We start from the raw sequence: 15,841 nt of genomic DNA on the forward strand, positions 1-15,841 counted from the left end.
CGAGATAGAAAGTCCAAGAAATTCGTACAAGATGGAAAGTCAAAGTGGGTCAAGAGTTAACGAGAAAAACCCTTGCAGGTCAAGGTTGACCAGATGCTAGATAACAAGAAGTCCCAACTAGTCATGGATGACTTTAAGGTTAGACAAAGAAACCATAAACTCAAGTTTAGAGTTTAGGGTTGGCAATTGATTAAGGCTAAGGCAAAGGTTGATTCGCGAAAAATAGAAAGTATTGAATCAATTAGGCAGATTATCTAATCGATTAAGAGATGTTCCAATCGATGCTGATGGGAATTTTCATGAAGCAAAGTAAGTCACGAAATCGAATGGGTAATCAATTACGTCTTATAATCGATTAGGGTAATCAATTAAGAATTTTCTCTCGAGTGAATAGAAAGATGAGAAATCAATTATGGTGATCGATTGACTCATAATAATTGATTAGCCATGTTTTCTCAAGAGAACATAAAGCTTCAAAATTAATTGGACAATCGATTAGAAGTTAACAAATCGATTAGTATGACTCATCAATCAATTAGGCGTTCGAAAAAGAGTCATTCTGTATGTTTTGAACGGTTGAGCTAACACGACAATCGATTAGGAGCAAACCTAATCGATTAGGAGGCGTCAAAGGAACCCTAGAAAAGTGGTTTTCATGAGATTTGAAGCAGAGTTGCTTATACCAGTTCTTAGTGACTCTGGAGTGAAGTGTTACTGTATTTCTGAATCAATAAGAGACATTTTCGAGTGACAAAAGATCAAGAGCAAGGTGTTCATTGTATTTTATTTACTTCCTTGTTCTTGTTATATTCTCGTGTTCTCTTTCTGTATTCTTGTGCTTGAGCTTGTACCGTGTACGAGAATTTTCCGCCTCCGAGAAGGAAATTTTCATAATGCATCTATGGGAATGAGGGGCGGACTCTTGAATTAGTCATCTCAATGAAGTAGATATCAAGTAAAACGAGAAATGTTAGCATTGCTTCAAAATTTCACTGTAAATCAAGTCCAAAGAAGTGATAGAAGTTATTCACACTGTAAATCAAGTCAAAATTTCATGAAGCAAAGTAAGTCACGAAATCGAATGGGTAATCAATTACGTCTTATAATCGATTAGGGTAATCAATTAAGAATTTTCTCTCGAGTGAATAGAAAGATGAGAAATCAATTATGGTGATCGATTGACTCATAATAATTGATTAGCCATGTTTTCTCAAGAGAACATAAAGCTTCAAAATTAATTGGACAATCGATTAGAAGTTAACAAATCGATTAGTATGACTCATCAATCAATTAGGCGTTCGAAAAAGAGTCATTCTGTATGTTTTGAACGGTTGAGCTAACACGACAATCGATTAGGAGCAAACCTAATCGATTAGGAGGCGTCAAAGGAACCCTAGAAAAGTGGTTTTCATGAGATTTGAAGCAGAGTTGCTTATACCAGTTCTTAGTGACTCTGGAGTGAAGTGTTACTGTATTTCTGAATCAATAAGAGACATTTTCGAGTGACAAAAGATCAAGAGCAAGGTGTTCATTGTATTTTATTTACTTCCTTGTTCTTGTTATATTCTCGTGTTCTCTTTCTGTATTCTTGTGCTTGAGCTTGTACCGTGTACGAGAATTTTCCGCCTCCGAGAAGGAAATTTTCATAATGCATCTATGGGAATGAGGGGCGGACTCTTGAATTAGTCATCTCAATGAAGTAGATATCAAGTAAAACGAGAAATGTTAGCATTGCTTCAAAATTTCACTGTAAATCAAGTCCAAAGAAGTGATAGAAGTTATTCACACTGTAAATCAAGTCAAAATTTCATGAAGCAAAGTAAGTCACGAAATCGAATGGGTAATCAATTACGTCTTATAATCGATTAGGGTAATCAATTAAGAATTTTCTCTCGAGTGAATAGAAAGATGAGAAATCAATTATGGTGATCGATTGACTCATAATAATTGATTAGCCATGTTTTCTCAAGAGAACATAAAGCTTCAAAATTAATTGGACAATCGATTAGAAGTTAACAAATCGATTAGTATGACTCATCAATCAATTAGGCGTTCGAAAAAGAGTCATTCTGTATGTTTTGAACGGTTGAGCTAACACGACAATCGATTAGGAGCAAACCTAATCGATTAGGAGGCGTCAAAGGAACCCTAGAAAAGTGGTTTTCATGAGATTTGAAGCAGAGTTGCTTATACCAGTTCTTAGTGACTCTGGAGTGAAGTGTTACTGTATTTCTGAATCAATAAGAGACATTTTCGAGTGACAAAAGATCAAGAGCAAGGTGTTCATTGTATTTTATTTACTTCCTTGTTCTTGTTATATTCTCGTGTTCTCTTTCTGTATTCTTGTGCTTGAGCTTGTACCGTGTACGAGAATTTTCCGCCTCCGAGAAGGAAATTTTCATAATGCATCTATGGGAATGAGGGGCGGACTCTTGAATTAGTCATCTCAATGAAGTAGATATCAAGTAAAACGAGAAATGTTAGCATTGCTTCAAAATTTCACTGTAAATCAAGTCCAAAGAAGTGATAGAAGTTATTCACACTGTAAATCAAGTCAAAATTTCATGAAGCAAAGTAAGTCACGAAATCGAATGGGTAATCAATTACGTCTTATAATCGATTAGGGTAATCAATTAAGAATTTTCTCTCGAGTGAATAGAAAGATGAGAAATCAATTATGGTGATCGATTGACTCATAATAATTGATTAGCCATGTTTTCTCAAGAGAACATAAAGCTTCAAAATTAATTGGACAATCGATTAGAAGTTAACAAATCGATTAGTATGACTCATCAATCAATTAGGCGTTCGAAAAAGAGTCATTCTGTATGTTTTGAACGGTTGAGCTAACACGACAATCGATTAGGAGCAAACCTAATCGATTAGGAGGCGTCAAAGGAACCCTAGAAAAGTGGTTTTCATGAGATTTGAAGCAGAGTTGCTTATACCAGTTCTTAGTGACTCTGGAGTGAAGTGTTACTGTATTTCTGAATCAATAAGAGACATTTTCGAGTGACAAAAGATCAAGAGCAAGGTGTTCATTGTATTTTATTTACTTCCTTGTTCTTGTTATATTCTCGTGTTCTCTTTCTGTATTCTTGTGCTTGAGCTTGTACCGTGTACGAGAATTTTCCGCCTCCGAGAAGGAAATTTTCATAATGCATCTATGGGAATGAGGGGCGGACTCTTGAATTAGTCATCTCAATGAAGTAGATATCAAGTAAAACGAGAAATGTTAGCATTGCTTCAAAATTTCACTGTAAATCAAGTCCAAAGAAGTGATAGAAGTTATTCACACCCCCCCCCCCCCCCCCCCGGCTCTCTACAGGTACTAACATTGATGACTCTAAAAAAATGAAGCTCAATTGTAACAAAAGATGATTACATTTACTTCGGATATACTTCATAATTCGTCTTTAAATTATGTGAAAAAAAGTAAATCATGAGATCAGCATATAACCGACCGTCAAATAATTAACGACGGAAAGAATTTTTTTTCAAGCACATGTACCCGTCAAAAATTATTCCGATTAGGAAAGCTCTAAACAAAAATGAAGCTCAAGAAACTGGCATAAGCTGCCACAATTGACACTCAATCTTCTCAAGGACTAGGGACACACAGACCTCATTTGTTCGTGCATGCATTCAATTTTTGGAACAATAAAGAATATGCAAAAAAACATGACTTGAATGATTTTAGGCATATGGCATAAATAATGCTGTTGCCAAAGTTGATGATGATGCATACATGTACATATAAATATACCCCAGGGCGGAGGAAGGCTAACGCATATCTGGACTTTAGCTGGGGGTATTTTATTTTATTTTATATGTAATTATTCACTCGGTTCTAAATTTTTAAATCAAATTCTACCATGAATCTTTTATATATATATAAAATGAGCAATAGATCACCGGAATAGAAAGGAAGCAAAATACTTTTGAATTTAGATTCGCTCTCAAGATCTAGGAAAATCTACTAAGCGAGAAGTCACACAATACTCTTCCTTCACCTGCTGGCGTAGTTGCAACTTTCCAAAAGGAAGAAGTGACGCACTACTCTACCTTCAACTGCTGGCGTAGTTGAATTTTGAGTAATTGAGCATGAAATAAATTCTTATGTAACTTGTCAAAAAAGATAAAAAGTTACAATATTTAATAATTAATTAATAAAAATTTGATCAATATTTTATTCGATTTACCCTTATACACTACCAGTAATAAGGAGGCTCATGGTCCAAGCAGTGCACAACATAGGGTGAGGGCAAGACGAGGCCGTAGACATTTAGAGCTACAAGAAGAATGAGTATCCAAACTATTCATCAGATTTGAATGCTGGATTTTCTCTCATCGAATGTTTGCACTTGTAGAACTTGAAGCTTCTAAGTTGGATTTATTGTCGAACTCATGAATGTGACCTCTGCTCTGCAATTGTGCTTCTAGAAGGGTCAGATTTGCATCTAGCTTCAATATCCTTCTGGGAAATACATAATGAAACCGAATCAGACTTGACAAACTCGACGAAACAAAATGTATTTCTTTACTTGATTCATTAATTATTTTGACATACATCTATCTCTCTTTCATACTATTTAGATTTTAGGAAGGTGTCAGCTTACCAAGTTTGTAAAGGCCTTGAAAGTTATTGCCAGGGTCCTAAGAGACTACACTGAAATGGAGGCTTGTTTCTTTAGAAAAAAAATAAAACAACAACAAAACTCCAGATTAGCCTACAAAGAAAAAGAAGGATGTCCAAGGGAAGGGAAAGAAAACAAAACCAAGCAGGAGGATATGCATTACAGTTTGTTGCAACAACAGTATTTTACTATGGTACTTGGACTTGATATATCATATGATTGACAAGGGTGTGGGCATAAGTGTCCCACACATTTGGTTCTAAAATTAATCCTAATACCAATCCTACAAAACATTAAGTCAAAGAATTGAAAAAAAAAAAAAAAAGTCACCTAGTGCAAAGCATGAAGTCAGAGTTACAAAAAAAGGGAATTAAATGCATTGATAAAGACAACTTAAAATTCCTCATCGAAATTTTCTATAAGAAACTCATACTTGGCTAAACAGGCAAACAGCTCATTTATAAAATATTGATTTACAGTACAAACTCATTTGTTTAGCAGTGCTTGTGGCAATCAAGATTAAAAATGATATATTAGACAACAAATTAGAAAACAAAGTACTAACGGATGGATACCGACCTGTTTAGCAATTCCATCCCAAGACATGGAACAAGACTTTCTACGGCTATTTATTCCAGTGCCATCATTGCACCGAGAATATAAGATCGATGGATAATTTCATCCAAAAACTTTGAAACATTAAAATCCAGTTTGTAAGTTACAGCTAAGGTCTGAAAGGGAAAGAATCATAGAACAAAGAAAGGGCTATAGAAGAAGTGACAATTTTAAAGAAACACAGGAGAATGCTAGTCCAAAGCATGAACCTAAAGACAGATAGTTTCGTAATTTTAGATAGGATAGCATACAACAAATGGCTTGGGTATTGCTAGCTGCAACATTACATAGAACCCCATGACAGACTCAACACAGTCAAGCCTGGTTATTTTCGTGGAAACTTACTAAATTGCTCTTACTTAAGAAAACTTTAATTATTTTTGTCAGTTGTTGAGGATTCAAATCATCGAACTAACCAATGTGAGGTAGCTTCTCTTTTATCATATAAATGTTGCGATACTGTATTAGGAGCTGAATAGTCAGGTAAACCACTAGAAATTATAGCATACAAAAGATTGCTAGCTTAAGTCATATAAAGAACCACTTAGCAAAGATTTGTTGACTGTTTTATAAAAATGAAAGATCAGACTTCAAGAGTTGATGATGCTGATTCCCACAGCACTATTTCGGTAAACTGTGATGCCAATATGTTGCTCCCATAAAGCAAGAATGAAGCTTCTTAACAAATCTAAGCTTGGCAAAAATGAAACACAACTGAATTTTCCTTGAATTTTCACATAGAATCTCTTCAATTGCTAGTTTAATAGAACAAAAAAAAATGTTCTTTTTTCACGAGTATTGAACAGAAAGGTGCTAAATCGGTACCTGTGGACCTGGGCGAGCTTGTCCTGGCAGAGAGAGGCGAAGGAGTTGAGGAACCGGGCGGTGTTTCCGATGAAGATGTTCACCTGAAATGCCACATACGAAAAATGGCTGCTATCGATCGCTAATTTCCCAAACAACAAAGAGAGGGCGGATTAGGAGAGAAAATACGGACGAGATAAAGAGTCCTTTGATCTGAAATGGAGAGCTCGGCGTGCTCTTCATCCTCTTCCTTCGCTGCGGGCGGAGGGGCCTCCGGAAGGGCGTTCCGGCTCCACCCCGCCGCCGCCGCAGAAGCCCTCGTTGGGATCATCGCCGGCTTTAGTTCCGGAAAGAGGAAGACCTGATGAGGAAGTAAAACATTATCCAATTTTTTCCCCAAAAATAAAAATTCTCGCCTTTTGTTTTGTCTTTATCTTTTGCTGCTTAGAATATTAATTAATAATATTCCCCAAAAATAATAATACTGTTTACGAATCTAAAATTAAAAAGGAACGGAAAAAAAAAAAATACACCAGCTGGTTCCGGATCGCGCATCATTTCTCTATGCTCGTCGCTGACGCGGCGGCGGCGGCGGAGGCGGCGCCGTGGTCGCCTCTTTGCCGTTGGATTTCCGTAAGCAGTGCAGGAGCGGCGCGGAGCCTCCGGCCGGCACCATTACCTAGCTGGCGAGGAGACCCCATTGGCCTAGGGTTCTCCGCACCATTACCGAGCTGGTGAGGAGACTCCATTAACCTGGGGTTATCGGAAGCCCAAGCAGCCTCAACTCCAATCCATCGAACTTGCTCTTCGGAACCGGCGCGATGAGATTCATCATGTTCTATCTCTTGATCAATATTTGAATGTTTACTTTAAAACGAACGCGCATCTGGTGTAGTGGTATCATAGTACCCTCCCACGGTACTGACCGGGGTTCGATTCCCCGGATGCGCATTTTTTATATAAATTTAACAATTAGCCCTTCTTTTTCTTAAAAAAGTTAAATTACCGTTTTTTTTTAAAAAAAATACCTCTAGGTGGTTGTAGAGTCTTGTAAAAGCTAATTTGTAGTTCTACGTGTCCAGGTATCCGCTAGCTTAGTGGCGTCAAAATTGGACCGATCCGAACTAAGTCGATCTGAACAAATATTGTATTAGAATAGGAGGTCTTTAGGTTTGGGTTGGAGTATTTAAATTTGGATTGGAGCTTTTGATTGGTTTAGTTCGGGTTAGATTTAGGTTAACCTGGATTTAGGATTTAAGGATTTTTTTTAAGTTAAATTTTATTTTAAAAATTAAGATATTTTAGATACATAAATAATATAATATTAGTATAATAATGATTAAATATTGAGATAAAAGTGAATAATTATAAGAAAATAATAATGATAGATTTTTTTCGGATCGAACAGATTATTCAGGTTGGTCGGGTTATCTGGATTCGGATTTAGAATTTTTTAATTGAGTTTGAATTGAGATTTTTTTATAATTTTCTTTCTTCAACCCAACCCGAATCCATCAAAATTGACACGCCTAATCTAGCTTCTACAACGCTTGAATTCAACACTATTGTAAAAGCTAGCGTGTAGCTTCTACACCCTCGCATGTAGAGTTGTAGAAGTTACATGCTAGCTTTTACATGGTCAATTGTCATCCGATAATATTCATTTATAATATAATAAGTGTCATGAAGTCCCAATTATTTATTTTGTTTGTTAAAATATTATTTTAATCAGATTATCACTCAAATAAGTAAAATCAAAATGATACGAAGTCCCAATCATTTATTTTATTTGTTAAAATATTATTTTAATCAAATTATCACTCAAATAAGTAAAATCAAAATGATGCGAAGTTACAATTGTAAAAGCTAACCACTAGTTTTTATAACGTATATGATCCTATCTAGAAGTTAAGTCAGATGGGGGAGTCAGTGACGAGGGTAAGGACGTTGACGAAAATAGTACCTGACTCTAGGGCCTGTAGGGGTGTTGCAGGCTTTTCCCCCTTACAGCGGAGCAGGGTGGGGGTGAAGGAAAGATCGCCGATGGTACTCACAAGCTTGCACACATACAGAGAGATCACACTATATGTTAGAGCGAGAACAAGGAAAAGGTCCTTGGTGTAGACCCTCTAATGTTTAAGTCAGGAGCAGCACAAAAGGAAAAGTGCAGAAAGATGATGAATAGTAATACTATAATAGATGCGTATGTGTGCGCATACTTGGCCAATGGAAAAAACTTCCCATTTTATATGGCCTCTAATAACCTCCGCAATGATGAAAGATCAGAGAATGTCAGGTGTCAGGGTATGTCAAGGTGATGACTAAAGTACGACAGATTCCCATTGAGTAGAGGAAGGTTATGTGTTATGTAGGTCGTTATTCTCTAACAAGGTATTGTGATTCTCTGACAATGATATCTCTCGACAATAGTTTGACCAGCTAAGAAGCCAACCGGCTGTAGACTGGGGTGATGCCCAGGAGAAATGAAGGGACTGAGCCCGGGGGGACCGACCAGTTGAGAAGTCGACTGGACGTAGACTAGGTTGGTGCTAAGAAGAAATGTGGGGGCTGAACTCTGAGGGCTCGACTAGTTAAAAAGCTGACCGGGTAGATTAAGGCGGTGCCCAGGAGGAAATGAGGGAACCGAGCCTTGGGGGCCCGACTAGCTAAGAAGTCAACCGGGTGTGAACTAGGGTGGTGTCCAGGAGAAAATGAAGGGATCGAGTCCTAAGGGGGTGTTTGGTTGGGGGTTATCGTTGATAACCTTGGTAGGTTATCAATAAAAACATTGTTTGGTTTGGGTAATCAGGGATTCTTGGTAATAAGCGATTCCCACCACATCAGCAAAGTCGGCATGCAACTCATAATTGCATTACCTCCGAAATATAAGGTTTTGTACGATTCCGGGGTTATCATTTTTTTTCCAAAAATTATCCTCCACAATTCTCTCCCCTCTCTCCTCTTTGCTCAAAGCCATAAAGATAACAGAATTAATTTTGTTTTCCTTCGTCTTTGATTCTGCTGCTAGCCTTCTTCTTTGATGGGAGCAGCAGGCTTGGACGGCAAGCTAGGCTGGAAGAGGGCAGCTTCTTTAGAGGAGGAGTAGCAGCTTAGAAAGCTCTTCTTTGGTCGACGACTAGAAGAGGACAGCTTCTTTAGAAAGCTCTTCTTTGGTCGGTGGCTAGAAGAGGGCAGCCCCTTCCTTTCCTTGGTATTGCGTGGCGACGACAACCACTGCTGGTGTGGCTGGTCAACGGCGACAAGAAGAAAAAGGGGAAGCCCCTTTTCCCCTTTTTATGTTCAGCGGCGACAGCAAAGAGGGGGAGAAGAGAAGTCACGGGAGAGAAGAGAGAATAAGGTTTTTATTTAATTAAATTAATTAAAAAGGTCAATGGATAAATTAGTAAATGTAAAATTAAGTGGTTGCATAACCTAAGTTGAACCAAACACTTAATAGGTTATGTTTTATTCTTGATCATCTTGATTATGTGATTACTTGATAATCATATAACTAAGATTATATATGATGATTTGAACCAAACACATCTTAAAGAATTCTAATAAGCTAAGAAATTGACAGAGTATATCAAAAGTCATGCCTATGAAATTGAAGATTTCTTTTTTGGACCTAGCCAAAAACTTCCCCTCCTAACTGCCACCCCTCTTTTATTTTTAACTATCATGTTACCTTAATTGTTGACCTCCCCATTGTGCCGGGCCATATCAGTATAGAAGCTTACATCTAGCTATGCTAACCTCTACAATTGTAGACCGAATAATTTGTATTGTATCGTAGAAGGTAATTGCTCGCTTGCACACATTCCACCAGTGTAGAAATGAGTCATTATTTTTTCACGGTCAAATAATTAGCTATTATTAGGGTATTTTGGACGGATTACCCATATGACAAAAAGGCTAATGATGAGCACCGATATAATTTTTTCCATATATGTATATATATACCATCGTCGTTATACAATTGACTCAGGAACATAAATTTTATATTAAAAAAGAATATATTTTTATTTACTGCTGTTGCTTGCAATTGATGCTACACTGCCAAAAGAATCATTTTTATCTGTATAAATAAATAATAGAGGACAAGGCGACCAGCCTTATTCCCACAACTCTGTTATATAAAAATAAAGGCCCCCCCCGACTCAACCTCAGGCGTCCTCAGCAGCCTGTTACCACACATCACGTAGGTACCTCCCTTCCATTTGCAGATTCTTCACATAAGCCTCAACCTTGGAGCCTTCAACTGATCCCTGTGATCGAATTCAAGCATTCATGTTATAACCAATCATTTAAGGAATTGATCTTTCATAACAGAAATCCAAATCCATTCTTAATTTTACCTGCTCTTGAACAATGGTGTGAATGACCTTGTGCACGTCCTTAGCCATTCCCTTGGCATCACCGCAGACGTAGACGTATCCACCTTGAGAGATGATGTTCCAAACATCCACAGCCTGAGGCATCAAAGATGTACACCATCAGAATCGAGTTAAGCAGAACGAATTAGCTTTATGTTTTCTGGATTTTCTGTGTTCGACCTTTTCAGACAGCTTGTTCTGCACGTATTCCTTGCGCGGACCTTCGCGAGAGAAAGCTACGATGAGCTCAGAAAGAGCCCCTTGCTTTACGTAGTTGTCCAACTCATCCTCATAGATGTAGTCCTGCGTTATTGTTCGATATATGATTAGATGATGGATCAAACTAGCTGCTTGATTTAATTGGTATTGGTGTTAGTTGATTACTATGTTTCGGTTCCTGCAACCGAAGAAAAGAATGGCAGGGCCAAGCTCAGCTCCAGCTTCTTTGAGTGCAAGCCTTTCCTAAAAACATCAAACCGCAATGTTTAGCAAGTATCTAGATGAAATGCTTGAACAAGAATTAGAAGGCATTGATGTTAATTGAACCTGTAAAAAGGCTCTGAAGGGTGCTAAGCCTGTGCCAGGGCCAATCATTATTATTGGAACTGAGGTATCGGAAGGCAATCTGAAGTTTGATTGTCTCACAAAAATAGGAGCCTGGCTACATTCTTGATTCTCTCCTTGTGGAATTGAGTTCTGCCGATCAAATAGATACCGTTGTGAAGATAAAAGGAAAGGTAATGACCTTGCTGTGAGAGATCAGCCATAGGAATTGAGAACAAACCATACCTTCATCCAAGTCGAACAAACTCCTCTGTGAATTCTTCCTGTTGATGTTGGTCCATGCACTAATGCACATGTGACATGAATTCGAGAAGGCGAAACCCTGATTTGAAGATAATCTCAGTGAATTTCATGGTAAGATAGCAAATTGTATATGCAAATATTATCACATAAAAGAAATCATTACCTTGAAGAAGATGATATCGAATAGTAACGGGCCTGTAAGCGAGGAGCTATAGCTGCAAAGAAAACACCTAGAGGAGGCTTGGCTGAAGGGAATTCAGCCATGACTTCCAGAAGACTCCTTTGACTTGCCACAACCCATTGATTATATTCATCCTGAAAGCCAATGTCGATCTAAATCGATTGATCATCACAAAAGAATCATCTATCCAGAGAACAACAGATGCAAACCTTTCCATCTGTCGAAGCCAGGAATTTGAGCCTTTCAGCTTCAGTTGGTTCCGAAGCATGAGCAGCTAGAGCAATTAAAACCGCCTGGATTCAAGATATGCAATCTCTCGATTAATATTTAATAGAATGTATTTGCAAATGAGTGTAACTTAATAATTTGATTACAATACATACCTTTTTAGGAGAACTCAAAAGGTCAGCATATTTAGCAAGTGCATCTCTCAAAGTAATAGGCGTTTCAAATGGAGGTGGAATAGAGCTACTGCTAAGTGGTGTTCCGTCCTCTTTTTCCGCATGTAGGGTGAAGTATGTATCTTCTGGATATCCTAAGAGCCTTGCAGCCTCCTCCACAGTCTCAGAGGTATTCTCTGAATACACGCCAACATGATCTCCAGTCTCATATCTGTTAGAAAATATTAGCCATCATTAATTTGCATCAGAAACAAAACATTGAGAATCTTTCAGCTAAAGTCTCTTCCAGGTTATTAACCAGAAATCATGAGTACGCGATATATGCACTAGTATGTAGATAATGTAGTAAAACTTACTTGAGACTAGTTCCAGAGATGTCGAACTCCAGATGAGTGCAAGAACGATCAGATAATGGGGTATGAAGCTCTCTCCTAACAGCCACATTGACCCTATAAATTTGGAATTCAACCAGTATTAGCTTTTTTTTTTCCATCTCGGTAATGCATCTTATAGAGTGAACAACCCTAGCGTTTGATATATACCTGCAAGGATTTCGGAGGTCGTAAACAGAATGGCCATTGGCAAGGCTCGGTTTCCTCTGCATCTGGGATTCGTCTCCATGGTTTAGGAAAACAACACGGTATTCAGGTATGCTGGCAACATACTCAGCAGATAATCCTGCTACATCATCCTCATCACAGAGTAGCTTGTCTAGCTCTAGCCACACGAGATCTTTCCTGCAATAATCAAGACTCGATGATTTAGACATAGTTCAGAAAAAGTACAATCTTTTCAATTGATCATAGATTTAGCTCTTTTGTTTCTTCCATTGATCATACCATGCGGTAAAGTCATCCTCAATGTATTGTTCATCATCACCAAGCCCCAAAGGAAGTATACGTTTTGCACCTAGAGTACGATAACAAACCGAATCAGCAAAGCTTGAATTCAATAAGTGGAAGAAAGAGTGCATATATAACTGATCGAACTCAATATTTCTAGATTTTGTAAACTAAGCCTGATTATAATAAACAAAGTCCACTAGGAATTACCTTGCTCAGCGAGAATTCTATCTACCTCTATACCAATCTGTTGAAGCCAAAACATAAACAGTTTCAAAGATTAAACTTCGCCAATCAACAATAGTTTAATTAAAATACAAATAAGAAGGGAATTGGTGAACCAAGATCGAACCTTGTTAAAGTGTTCATATTGTCGGCTCCCCAGGCCAAAAACACCATACTGGAGGTTATCCAAGTAAACGTTCCTCTCCTTCGCCTCAAAAAACCATTTATAAAACCTCGCGGCGTTATCAGTTGGTTCGCCGTCTCCGTATCTGTAATTTACCACCACCAAGTCAGAAATGGAGAGTAGTTGTAAAGAAATATAAACAATCAACAAAAGTTGACTTACGTCGCCAAGAAGAACAGGGCGAGAGACTCTTTCTTCAACTTTTCTTCGTATTCATGATTCTCATACGCGTAATCATCCTGAGAAACAAAAAGTGGGGACCTTTTTTAAGTACAGTAAAATCGCCCAAATTTTGCAAATTACTTGAGATCGTAAATTAACTTCACGATACTCACCAAGTCAACAACTTTGAAGACGGACTTCTTGTACCTCGCATTGGCCTCATCCGCCAAAGTCTGCTCAAAGAAATCGACTTTTAGATCGAACTAATGCGATTTCAGTGATTGGGAGGTGAGAAAGGATCAAAAGGTCCAAAACCTAACCTTGGCGAACCTCTCGGCGGTTCCGGTCTGCGAGCCAAAGAACAATGTCACCTTCTTTTTCCCCAAATCGACAGATTCCGCATCCCTCGCGATCTTCTTGGCCCGCTTAGGCGCTGGAGCCGGCGGCGCCACTACCCGGGCCGGCTCTTTGTCGCCTGATCTCTGCCAGAAAAGAAGGAACGCCGCGAGGCATCCCACTAGAACGGCCACCTCCAGAAACCTAGGGTTCTCGTACAACTTCGAAGCCCACTGGAGCAGCTCCGACGCATCGAGCTTAGCCTTCAGAATATCCGCCATGAGGTCGAGAGAGGAAACATCCACATCACCGAGCTGCATCTTCTCCAAATGATCAAAAAAACCCTAAATTATCCCTCTCTCTCTCTCTCTCTCTCGATCAATCTCGATCAATCGCTCGCTCCTTCTACCTCTCGCTCACTTTCTTCCTTCAGGGAATGAATTTGGACGTCGAATGAAGGGAGCCAGGGGAGGCAATTTATAGACGGAGGACGAAAGTAAAAAAAAAAACGGCCCAATATTCCTAAACCGGGACCGGTCTCAACTCAACCGGTTCACTTGAGACGAGTCAAATATTGAGATCACCCGGTTGACCAAACTCGGTTGGACAGAAAACGAAACCAAGGACCGGTTCAATTCGCATAACTTTAATTAGCATGTTTGGGAAATAAAATATATTTTTTTCAAAATTTTTATTTAAAAACAAGGTCAAATTGGGCGGTTGACTAACACTGTTCGGTCAAAATATGACAACAACATCAAAATTAATGCGAAGAAGTCAATAGCGTTGCCAATCGGGCATCGCGTAAACCATACGTTTGTTTCGACGTGATAATAGTTGACCAAATCAGGTAATAGGTTGACTTTTGGCACGTTTTTATGTGGATTGTATTTTTCCTAATTGAATGTGAAGCGGCGCTGGCCCTTACATGAAATTAAATGGCCTAAACGTCACTTATTATCATTATGCACTTCACTCTAAAAGAGATATTAAAACAGTCTAGGATTTAAAGCTCTTAACTATACTATTCTATAGAAAATTTTTCTTTTGATGGGAAATGTAATAATGATTATTTATACGAGCCTCTATGAATATTTTTTAAATTATTTTAATAACTGATAAAAGAAATTCTATAGATTAGATAGATCTAGGGCTGGAATTTTTTATAAAATTCCCGACCCTTCCCGACTCCCAACCCGTTCCCGTCCCGAATTTTTCCCGACCCGAATTTTTCCCGACCCGTATGGTCGGGATTTTTCCCGACCCGACCAAAATCGGGAAAAAGATCGGGTACACTAGCTCTACCCGACGGGCTTCCCGACCCGACCCGAATATATTAATAATAATTTTTAATTCAAGTTTTTAAAAAAAAATAATATAGAAAATTAGGTTTAAAAATTAAAAAATCTAAAAACTGATTCAACTAAAGTATGATTTTTAAAAACACAAAAAGAAAAATATAAAAATAAGTAAATAGTAAAGTAAGGGTTGTTACTTATGCATCTCAAATTCTCTCGTTCACTTCACGCCACGCCATTCACGCCCTTCGCCCTTCGCCCTTCGCCCTTCGCCCTTCGCCCTTCACCATTCGGCGTTCACCTTTCGCCGTTCAACCTCGCCCTCGCGGTTTCGCGGTTCGCCTTCGCCCTCGAGGTCTCGCCCTTCACCCTTTGCCCTTCGCCCTTCGTCGTTCGTCGATTTATTCCACTGGAACCCTAGCCCATACCCACACCGCCACTGGAACCCTAGCCCACGCTGCTTCGTCTTTCGCTGACTTATTCTTGGTAACCTTTCTTCCTTTAAAATGAATCCAAGATATAGTGAATAGGGATGTAATTTCTAGTTGTTCATTGTGCTTATAGTTATCAGATTACCTGTGACTGTGGATTTGGGTCCTAGATCATGTTGAATTTTGTATGGTTATCAGGTTATGGTAGTTTATAGAAATATCCAGGTCAATTTTTTTTTTTGTTATTGTATGACTAGACCACACCCACTTCCACTTCCTGATGCTTCTGTTGCGAATTAGATTGGAACAAAGTTGACGTACGTAGTTCATGGTGACAACGGTGCACGGTTTAATTCCTCGTCTGCTCCTCCTATGCATGCATATGCACTTGTCTAGCTAGCTACTTGTGGATTTATTAGATAAGAGTCATAGATCTAGTGTACTTTAATGTCCACGATCTTATTTTGTGGTTGATCTTATTGGCTAAAAACAGGTTACTAGCATGAGTATTACTGTTGTGAGTCATAGAACCAGTCAGACTA

At 38.5% G+C, this 15,841-nt stretch overlaps 2 protein-coding genes and 1 non-coding gene across 4 annotated transcripts; 1 reads left to right on the forward strand and 2 right to left on the reverse strand.

The window, feature by feature from the left end:
• Window positions 1-4,137: 4,137 nt before the first annotated feature.
• Window positions 4,138-6,470, reverse strand: LOC122036910 (WASH complex subunit 3-like). 2 transcript variants are annotated; one of them, XM_042596345.1, is made up of 3 exons: window positions 6,250-6,468; window positions 6,078-6,160; window positions 4,138-4,477 (listed from the first exon to the last, which is right to left on the reverse strand). In XM_042596345.1, exons 1-3 carry the CDS (start codon window positions 6,385-6,387, stop codon window positions 4,348-4,350), a joined length of 351 nt encoding a protein of 116 aa, XP_042452279.1. In that variant the 5' UTR covers window positions 6,388-6,468; the 3' UTR covers window positions 4,138-4,347. The 2 variants fall into 2 exon arrangements, with proteins under 2 accessions (XP_042452279.1, XP_042452280.1); XM_042596346.1 differs by lacking the exon at window positions 4,138-4,477 and adding an exon at window positions 4,702-5,940 and having other exon boundaries at window positions 6,250-6,470.
• A 466-nt stretch (window positions 6,471-6,936) lies between these two features.
• Window positions 6,937-7,007, forward strand: TRNAG-CCC. The gene has a single exon. It is a non-coding gene; the product is annotated as a tRNA-Gly (tRNA).
• A 3,106-nt stretch (window positions 7,008-10,113) lies between these two features.
• On the reverse strand, window positions 10,114-14,015 carry LOC122036905 (NADPH--cytochrome P450 reductase 3-like). Its single transcript, XM_042596339.1, has 17 exons — window positions 13,555-14,015; window positions 13,408-13,467; window positions 13,235-13,311; window positions 13,016-13,157; window positions 12,874-12,910; window positions 12,661-12,730; window positions 12,364-12,558; window positions 12,178-12,270; window positions 11,804-12,032; window positions 11,630-11,713; window positions 11,403-11,554; window positions 11,222-11,318; window positions 10,979-11,128; window positions 10,817-10,894; window positions 10,613-10,735; window positions 10,415-10,528; window positions 10,114-10,324 (listed from the first exon to the last, which is right to left on the reverse strand). The coding sequence occupies exons 1-17, from the start codon at window positions 13,888-13,890 to the stop codon at window positions 10,244-10,246; spliced, it is 2,118 nt and encodes a 705-aa protein (XP_042452273.1). The 5' UTR covers window positions 13,891-14,015; the 3' UTR covers window positions 10,114-10,243.
• Window positions 14,016-15,841: the final 1,826 nt, after the last annotated feature.

Source organism: Zingiber officinale, unplaced genomic scaffold (genome assembly GCF_018446385.1).
Source record: "Zingiber officinale cultivar Zhangliang unplaced genomic scaffold, Zo_v1.1 ctg223, whole genome shotgun sequence".
NCBI lineage: Eukaryota > Viridiplantae > Streptophyta > Magnoliopsida > Zingiberales > Zingiberaceae > Zingiber > Zingiber officinale.